The sequence below is a fragment of the Protobothrops mucrosquamatus genome, unplaced genomic scaffold (genome assembly GCF_001527695.2).
Source record: "Protobothrops mucrosquamatus isolate PMUCROS unplaced genomic scaffold, P.Mucros_1.0 scaffold_278, whole genome shotgun sequence".
NCBI lineage: Eukaryota > Metazoa > Chordata > Lepidosauria > Squamata > Viperidae > Protobothrops > Protobothrops mucrosquamatus.
The window spans coordinates 850275-859883 of NW_015386354.1; the positions used below are offsets into that span (position 1 = coordinate 850275).

The window sequence follows — 9609 nt, forward strand, 5'->3', positions numbered from 1 at the left end:
CCCCCCTCCCCTCAGTTGGAGGAGAGAGCGGGTCACCCTGAAGAGGGCGGCCGGGCGATTATCTTGTATATCTTGTAATGATTTGTAGAGCCCCGCAGGTAATCCATCTGGGCCTGGGGTCTTATCATGTTTTTGCCTTTTTATGGCCTCTGCTATCTCCATCATTGATATTTTCCCATTTAATATGTTTTGAATATTCTCTGGAATTTTTGTTAAGTCTGCTTTTTTTAGGTACTGCTGTATTTTTTGTTTTGACGTTTCCTCTGCGTTGTAAAGTATCTCATAAAAGTCTTTAATAATTTTTTTAATTGTGTCATTTTGAAACTGTAATTCACCTTTTGGGTCTTGCAACTTGTTTATCAGTTTTTTATAATAATAATAATAATGATAAAGTTGGAAGGGACCTTGGAGATCATCTAGTCCAACCCCCTGCTCAGGCAGGAAACCCTACACCATTTCGGACAAATGGCTGTCCAGTTTCTTCTTAAAAACTTCCAGTGTTGGCGCGTTCACTGCTTCTGGAGGCAGGTTGTTCCACTGGTTAACTGTTCTAACTGTCAGGAAGTTTCTCCTTAGTTCTAGGTTGCTTCTCTCCTTGATGAGTTTCCACCCGTTGCTTCTTGTCCTGCCTTCAGGCGCTTTGGAAAATAGCTTGACTCCCTCTTCTTTGTGGCAGCCCCTGAGATATTGGAAGACTGCTATCATGTCCCCCCTCGTCCTTCTCTTCGTTAAACTAGACATACCCAATTCCAGCAGCCATTCCTTATATTTTCTCTTTTTCTTTTTTCAGTCTATATGCTAACCATCTCCCTGGTTTATTGGCATTTTCAAAAAAGTTCTGTTTAGCCCTTTTAATCTATTGAGCCATTATTTCCACCTCTACTAAGTTTAGCTTTTTAAGTATTTTCTTTTGTGGGTCTATTTGTAGTTCCAATTCTAATTTTCTAAATTCTTCCGTCAACTTTAACTGTTGTTGTTTTATTTATTTATTCTTTTTAGCAGTATAGGTTATAGCCAACTCTCTGAAATATGCTTTAGCTGTGTCCCACACATTTTAAAGCGACGTCTCTTCTTTCTTATTTATTTTTAAAAAGAAGTCCATTTCCTTTGTCGCTAATTGTATAAATTCTTTTTCTTTCAATATAGATTTGTTCAAGCACCATCTTAATTTTTTCTTGGCTCCTCTCCAAGTCATCTTTATTGGGTTGTGATCTACCCAGATATTAGTTTCTATCTCTATTTCTTGTATTATTGTGCTAAGTTCCAAGGACGTCCACATCATATTAATTCTAGACCATGATTTATGTCTATTTGAATAAAATGTATACTGCAGTTTTTTGGATTTTTTTCTCTCCATGTCTTGACTACAGAGTTCTTCTGCCATTTTTAAAAAAGGTTTAGGTAATATATTTCTTCCTTTCTTCCCTTGTTTAGTGCTTTTATAGTCCAAAGTTTCATCTTTATTGAAGTCTCCCATTATACAAAAATTTCGATAGTCCAATTCTAATATTTTTATATAGTTTTTGAAAAAATTGTTCTTGTTTATCATTTGGTACATATATTGCTACCATCAGTATCTGTTTTTGGTCCATCATTATTTCCACCATTAATATTCATCCGCATAAATTTGTTTAGGCTTCATCGTTTCTTTAATATATAGGACTATTCTTCTTTTCTTTTGTGGTAATGCAAAATGGAATTTACCAATTTTCGGTTGTTCTAACCATGTATGGTGTTATCTCTTAATATGTGTTTCTTGGAGGCAAATTATATCTATTTTTAATTTTTGTAGTTGTGTAAAAAAAAAATTCCTTTTTGTGGGGGAATTCAGTCTGTTTATATTCATTGACAGGATCCCATTTTCCTTCTCCATCTCTTTCAATTATATCTAGGTCTTAATCTTCTAATCGATCCTATCTTTCTCTGTTCTCTTGGTCTTGCCCCTTCTTCTGTATATGTATTTTTAATTTCTTCTTCCTCTCTTGGTTTAGCTGCTCCTTCTATAGTTGTCTCTTCCTGTTTCTTTGTTTTTCTCGTTGTACCAGATTCAAAATCACCTCCTTTCATAAACGCTTTGTGGTTATCATAGAAATCCATTGCTTTCAGTGGCGTGTCCAATCTATATCTTTTTGTGTCCCAATAAATTAAAATCCCTTCAGGGATCAGCCATCTGAAATTCACTCCTTTTTCAATTAATTTTCTAGTTAAAAATTGGTATTCTCTTGGGGATTCTCTTTTTCTTCTAAGAATGTTTGAGAACTACAATTTCTTTTTCTTTGTATTTCAAAGGTTCATCTCTTACTCTTCTCAAAATCTCGTCTCTTATGGATCTTTTAAGAAATCTAACGTGTACTTCTCTAGGAACTTTATTTCTTGTAGCGTAGTTTGAATTGATTTGATAGATCTGATCCAATTCTCCTTCCATTTCCTGTTTCCCAATTTCTAATGCGTCTGCCAATAATTCCGTTATCAGGTCTAGAAGGTCCTGTTCCTTGTCTTCCATTATATTTTGAAATCTTAAGAAGTAAGAAGCCTTTTCCATTTCCATGACGGCTATCGAGTCCTCTAATTCTCCATTTATTTGCATCAATTTCTGGTTTTCATCTTTTAACTTTTCTAATTTCTGGTCAACCTCAGTTGATTTATCTTCTATTTTTTTGAATTCTTTGTTGATTTTTTGTGATCATGTGTTTAAAATTTTCAAATTGAGAGTCCATGTTATTAATTTTTTTATTCATTTTTCAAGATCACTTTTCATCTCCTCATGATTTCTCGTTGTAACTGCCATGTAAGTAGCAACTGCCTCTTGGATTGCTTGTAGTGTCGCTTGTGTTTCCTTCTGGAAGTTGTTAGCCTTTTCTTGTTGGAGCATTGTATCAATTGATCTCTGATAAACTGGACTTGCAGAAGAAGAGGAGGAAGCAGAAGTTAATTTTTTCCAGCTTTAGATAGATTTGGGACGCTCATCTTTATCTTTTAGTCATACTTTGTAATCCACCAAGTAAATCAAAATTTGTAATCCAATAGGCTCCTAACAAATAGGAGAGGTAAATAGTAATAATGGGGAAAAAAGAACAAAAGAGAAAAAAGGAAAAAGTATACTGTTCAAATTATAATCCAAAGTGTTCTGCTAGTAGAAGTTTCTTGTTATTCACTCTGTCTCAAAACAGCTTGTAAAAACTCCAGGTCAAGCTGTATTTGTAATCCAGAGAAGTCAGATGACTTAAAAACTACTTTTATTTTTAATTGTAAAAATAAAACCCAGCCACTCTTTTCCAGCCACAATCTCCAGGACTATAGATTCCAAGGACATTAAAGAGTTTAAACTGTAAGCTGTGTCTGGGCTTCTAGCCAAGTTCTGAGGCTCCAGTCAGAATAGCTTAATAAGGTTAAAGAAACAAAGCTAAATGTAGTTCTTAGTTTTGCCACTAGATGTCATTAGATGTCCATTCCAGCCAAACTTTAAAAAGTTTACAAAGTTATAATCCAATGGTTTCCAAACAAAAAAATAGAAAAAAAATTATAAATGTAAAAGCTTCCCAAAATATCCTTCTTCTGTCCCTCAATTATCTTCACAATGTTATAAGTCACTTTTAATTTCCCCTGAAGCTTAAACCGCCGCCTATAGTTTAGGAGGGAGGAGTAAAAGAAAAATTCCCCCCTCCCTATAGCTTGGGGATTTCTTGCTTTTGGGAGCTTTTTCCAGAACCAGTATTTTCACTTGTACAGAGGTAAGGAAAGTAGTCTCACTCAGATCAGCTGTTTTGCTTTCCGCTTGTGTTCATTGTCTCCAACGATCAGCAGCTTCTGGCTGGCAGCATGGGTGCGGTCAGCCTTTCTTCCTGCCAGTCCCAAGGGCTTCTTTGGATCAAGCGGGCCAGCTACTACTGGCCCGTGATCTACAAAGCTTCGCCCTTTGGCCAGTCGCCTCTATAGGGCGACTTTCGATGATGTCGCGGCAACACAGGCACAGGGGAACGAGGCTCCGTTCCCCACCCCCGATTTCTACCCACTGGAAGTTTTTTGAGACTGGACAACCATTTGTTTGAAATGGTATAGGGTTTCCTGCCTGAGCAGGGGGTTGAACTACTAGAAGATCTCCAAGATCCCTTCCAACTCTATTATTATTATTGTTATTGTTGTTGTTATTATAGATCATCATAGATAAATCTTATCTACGTGGTCACTAAGAGTCAGCAATAATTTAATGGTACAAAATCAATCAATGAGTCAAACACAACATGCTCAAGCTTACCTCATTTGGCAGTAAAAGAGGCTTGTTGGATTCATCACCAAAGAAAGGAGAATGATACAACTGCAGGAACACAAAGCTGAAGGGGGGGGGGGGAAGAAAACCTGTTTAGCTGCATCAGAATTAAGGCCTTCATATCACTGTTCACTTATGGAAGACACAATAATCTGCAATGAACGCTTCTATGTGAAAAAGGAAACATTTCTGGTTGTCTGCTCAAAACATTGCAAAGACCATGAAAAAGAACAATGAGATGGCGACTATCCAAAATGTCCAGACACAATCCCTCACACAATTTTCAGACTGTAAATCACACGAGCCTGTCTCCTGAGAGAAGGAGAAAAAAAACCTGGTTGTTCATAAAACTGGAGATGAGAGCAATTTTTCAGATATTCTTCCTGGCATTTAGTCTTGACGCACTGTTATTATGGCCGGATCAGGTTACAAGCCCCCACTGAGCTCTCGGCCCTATTTCAAGGCAGAAGCAGCTGAATGCTCCCAGGAAGGGCCTGTGTCCTGCGGGGGACCAGGCCTGGGCAAAGGAGATTGAGGTGGCATTCAGCTCCTGCAGATGCTCTCAGGACTTTCTCCAGGAAGTGCTGGCCATCCTTACCAATGCTAAATGAGGAGGCGGCTTTGTGTTCTGCAGGCATTTTATTTGGGAATCCCAATTCTGAGCTAATTGTGCAGGTAAGAACACAGTTATTGTTTCTTCAGTTCTTCAGCATCCATGACTTACTAAACTCTACTGAGGAAAGATGTTTACATTATCTACAAGTGCATGTGGGGTGTGACTGAACCGAAGCAAACTGAACCTTAGATTTTGGTTTAGATTGATCCGTCCGCCCACCCACGCACTGAACCCAAGGCTTTTCCAAGATGTTTCTACCCATTTCAGGAGCTGCTGCTCATTCACACTACTATCTCATGTAGTTCTCTAAATGTTGCCCTAGATTCTGGGAGAAGGGACCAGTTCTGATGAATGCTCAATAGGGGGAAAAGACCATTTCTACCATCAATATCCTCACCTTGGGTTGATGCCTGGAACTTTCCCTGCGTTGGAGGCAGCTGCGGCTCTTCCCTTAAAGGGGTCTCTCTCAATCCTTTTGCCCCGCCTGGAGGGGGCCGAGTCAGAGATGGTGTATCCCCGGGGGCGGTGGCCAGTTGGGGAGTGGGGAGAAGAAGCAGGGCCCCCTACAGCCAGCCTCATCTCTCCAGGGCCCTGGTCATCTCCCCCCTTTGCCAGCCAGCCCCCGGCGGCCTCTTCCTCCAGGTGCCCAGACTGAGACTTGGATTTGCCTTCGCTGCTGAGTTTCTGGGCCAACTCTTCACTGCCCGGATCCTTGAGGACTTCCTGAAGAGTCTGAAGCTCTGGGGAGGAGCTGGACTTGCTGAGGGTCTGGGAAGGCTGGAACGAGAGGGCTTCGAAGGCCCGGCTATCCTCCAGGTTCCTGGCCCTTTCGATCGGAATGCCAACAGCGGCCAGATCTTCTGCTTTGGGGGCCTTCTCCTCTTGACTAGAAGTCGACAATGACTGCCAAGGGGAGGGGGGGAAACAGACACCTGCTTAGGGAGGACTTTGCAGAACCATTCCACCCAGAGAAGCCACCCTTTTGGCCAGCACTGGCAACCTCGACAAGGCCACTTCCCTGCTCTCTAACACAAGGCCAGGCTCTCAAAAACGGCAGTTGCAGGTGCAGCTCTATTTGTGCCACGTACAGGCAGAAGCACTGATATTGCCTCCTTATCCATTACAGCCACACGCATTCAACCACTCGGGCAACCAGCAGCTGACCTGCCTCTACCCAAAGGGAGCTGGCCATTTTTCTAGGCCATTAGTTTCACTGACAAAATATTCTTATCATTAGGATGTTCCTCCCAACAGGCACCCAAAATTTGCGTTCCAAATTGTGGCTTGAACAATTTACAGCAGGAATGTCAAACTGCCAGCCCATGGGCCGGACGTGTCACACAGAAGCCGCGCCCACCCCATTGCGGGCAATGGCAAAACAGTCCCAATACGTTGCGCGATGTCATATGATGTCGCCAATTTGGCATGTCTGATCTACAGTGTCTTCCAAAATGGCAAAATTGACTTGTTCCATTGAGGAAAGGAAAATAACCACATTTATTAGTAACTGGAAATCCCTTATGTACTTTTTGCAGAAGTGGGGAAAAATAAACTTGCGATTTATGGGATTGACAATTACAAAGGGCAGACGATGGAAAGAAGGAAATTATCATGTAATCCTAGCGAGAGAACGTAGAATAGAAATGCATTTATAACCATTGTCAAGAAGAGTAGAAGCCCATTTTTTTCTTTATCATTTGTCTTTCCTTCTTTTCTTTCTTGTCTATTTACTATTTTTCTTTATTTATTTTTTTAAAATGTGCATTTTTTATCTTGTGAAAAATTCTTTAATGAAAATTGGATTTAAAAAATTCAAAAGAATTTATAGTGGCTTTTGTTCTTCCTTTCTACCGAGTTTACAGTGATTTTTTCCCCTGAAATTTCCTGACAATAATTAATCAGTGGAACAGCTTGCCTCCTGGAGTTGAGGGTACTCCATCGCTGGAACTTTTCAAGAAAAGATTGAACAACTATTGGTCCAGGATGGAATATGGTTTCCAGCTCAAGCAGGGGGTTGGACTAGAAGACCTCCAAGATCCCTTCCGACCCTTTTATTCTATGTTCAATAGTGACATCTCCTTTCAAGGAGCAATTCTACCTGCCCCATGACTACTATTCATATACTGCAATCAATTCAGTTATCTGACCAGAACTTGCAAATTCCTGGGAGCCCCTGAAGCTCTGCCTCTCAAGAACATCCCAGATCTGAATAGACCTCTTCCAATCAGGAAGCACCTTGAGCAGCTCTGCCTGATGGTCAAACAGGGCAGGAAGGAGCTGTCTTACCCGACAATAGGCTCCTCGGCCTAATCTCTCCTCACCCAGGCCTTGCCCCAAACACATTGGTTCAAAGTCTTCAATCTCTTGAGATTCAGGGTGGAATTCCACTCCTTTCCGATCTGCATCTGGGGGGCTTCCTTCTTCCAATACAACTGCAGATTCTGTCAAGAGACACAAAGAGCAAGAAATGACAGGTGGAGGAATGTTTTCTGAGAACAGGATCCTCTCTTCCTGCAACTCTGGTGTTTTGCAAAGTACCTCACTTCCAATTCACCGGGCTGCTGTTTTTTCAAACAAAAATTAGAACGTCCTAGTCTTTTTCAACCTTGGCAACTTTTAACTCTGGACTACAACTCCCAGAATTCCCCAGCCTGTTCCTCCTACAAAGGAACAGCTGCATTAGACCAAGTGCATAGTCCAATGTTTTTAACAACAATTTTGCCCAAAGTATATCACATATGGAATCTTGTTATGATACATACGTACAACAGTCCCATTCCAGAGGCAATACTATTTTTCCAGTATTGGTGAGGCCCAGAAAGGGAGCTGGCCTAGGATCACGTTCAGCTGCTTCCTTCAGGGCCCAATGGGAGCCAGACAAGAAGCTCAGTTCTTGAGTATTTTGCTCTTTTCTTGCAATATGCAGAGGTGTGAACAGAAACCAAGATTTCTACACAAACCTTATTAAGATGTCACTAGGTGCCAACAATACTGAACCCTTGAATCAATCCTGTAGGACAGGGGGTGGGTGGGTGGCTTTGTGGCCTGGCTGGATTATGGGGTGCTGGGCAGGTCCAAAGACAGTTTCTTTTTTAAGGTAGTTTTTAAAACATATTTTTCTACCTATAAAATAAGTTAATAGAATCAGCAACAGAGGAAAAAACCCACTAGCCTTAAGGACATTGGCTGAAATTCAGAGTAGCGTATTTCAGAATAGTTATTTCAGATTTAGTGTTACAACCACCCATCCTTTGCTAATGGGCTGATCTGTTAAGTTAAACTGTTCAAGCAGGAGTTTTGGCCAACTTCACAAATGCCCAATTAGAATCCCTGTTTTTTAGCAAATGGTTTATTTATCATATACTTCTATCACATTTTCATATACTTGATAATGAAGTATAGCTGGGGCTGGTGACAAGGTAATGGGAAGGATAAGGCAGGTTTTGCCCTAATTTTCTGATATTATTTTAAAGTAGCAGCAAGTTTGAAAAAGGCTTCCCAGGGGTCTGAGCATCTCATGGACAGGACGGCCTGCGCTGCGCACCGTCGGGGGCTGCTTTTACACTGAACAAGGACCCAACTTTTAGTTCATATTTGAGCCCCCTGGCTTCCAACCGTGACAGTGTGAACGTTATAGCTTAAGACTGGAGCAGAGTCACTTGCATAACACAACCACAAGGAAGTACAACTGAACACTGCAGAAAATAGAAGGGAAACTGAAGTGGTCAGAAAAGGTCAAAGGAACAGCAGGTTTTGTCTTTCTAAACTCTGGGCCTTTTGAGCTCCCGGGGACCAGAGTCCACCTCTGGCTGGTCCACCTTTCTTCCCCTTCCTACTTCCAACGATTGATGAAAAAGATGGATGGCTGGAAGGGAGGGAGGGAGAAAAACCCTAGGTATGAATCACAGTCATGCTTCCTTCTATACCAGTGGTTCTCAACCTTCCTAATGCCGCAACCCTTTAATACAGTTCGTCATGTTGTGGTGACCCCCAACCATAAGGGCTCTCCAAGCGCGCACCAACGCCGCCCACTCACCCGCCGCGCCCAGGGCTCAGCGCGCCTCACCTGTCCTCGCCTCACTTCCGAAGGTTGCCGGCCTGCCCAGCTCCAGCTGGCTGGGGAGAGGGGGCAGGAAGGCTGCCCAGCCTGGTTGGAGAAGCGTCCAGGCGGGGAGAGGGAGAGAGAGAGAGAGAGGGAGAGAGAGAGACCCAAGAGGGCGACAGCGCCGGCAGAGCTTAGTTCAGCTTCCTGCGCGGAAAGGGCCGCGAAGCAGCGCAGACTCCCTTAGGAGATGCTCGACGGAAACGAATCCGGTGCTGCAACGGCCCCCAGCTCGAAGCCGTGCAGAGACGGATAGAGGAGCGGTGTCTCGGTTCCTAAGACCATCGGAAATATGTGTTTTCCGATGGTCTTAGGCGACCCCTGTGAAAGGGTCATTTGACCCCCAAAGGGGTCGCGACCCACAGGTTGAGAACCGCTGTTCTATACCAAGGCGCTCTTTAAAAGCCAAACCAAACAGCAAAAACCCTGGTTATTTCAGCGGGCAGGACTGGCCTAGGGGTATTTTAAATTGGTTTTAACAAAATTTTTAGTATAAGCGGCCTATTGAATATCTATTTTTAATTACTTTTAAATTTTGTATTATATTGTATTATTGTTTTTAAGCTGGCTGTAAGCCGCCCTGAGTCCTCCGGGAGAAGGGCGGGGTATAAATTTAATAAAACT

At 42.2% G+C, this 9609-nt stretch overlaps 1 protein-coding gene across 1 annotated transcript in view; it reads right to left on the reverse strand.

Annotated features, from left to right (window-relative positions):
• Positions 1–9609, reverse strand: part of TSC2 (TSC complex subunit 2) — a 55713-nt gene that overhangs the window by 6562 nt on the left and 39542 nt on the right. Inside the window, exons 32-34 of the mRNA XM_029287258.1 lie at positions 7170–7324; positions 5281–5786; positions 4256–4331 (exon numbers count right to left, since the gene is read on the reverse strand). Of these exons, the coding sequence (XP_029143091.1) occupies positions 4256–4331; positions 5281–5786; positions 7170–7324 (737 nt within the window). The remainder of the gene's footprint in view (positions 1–4255; positions 4332–5280; positions 5787–7169; positions 7325–9609) is intronic.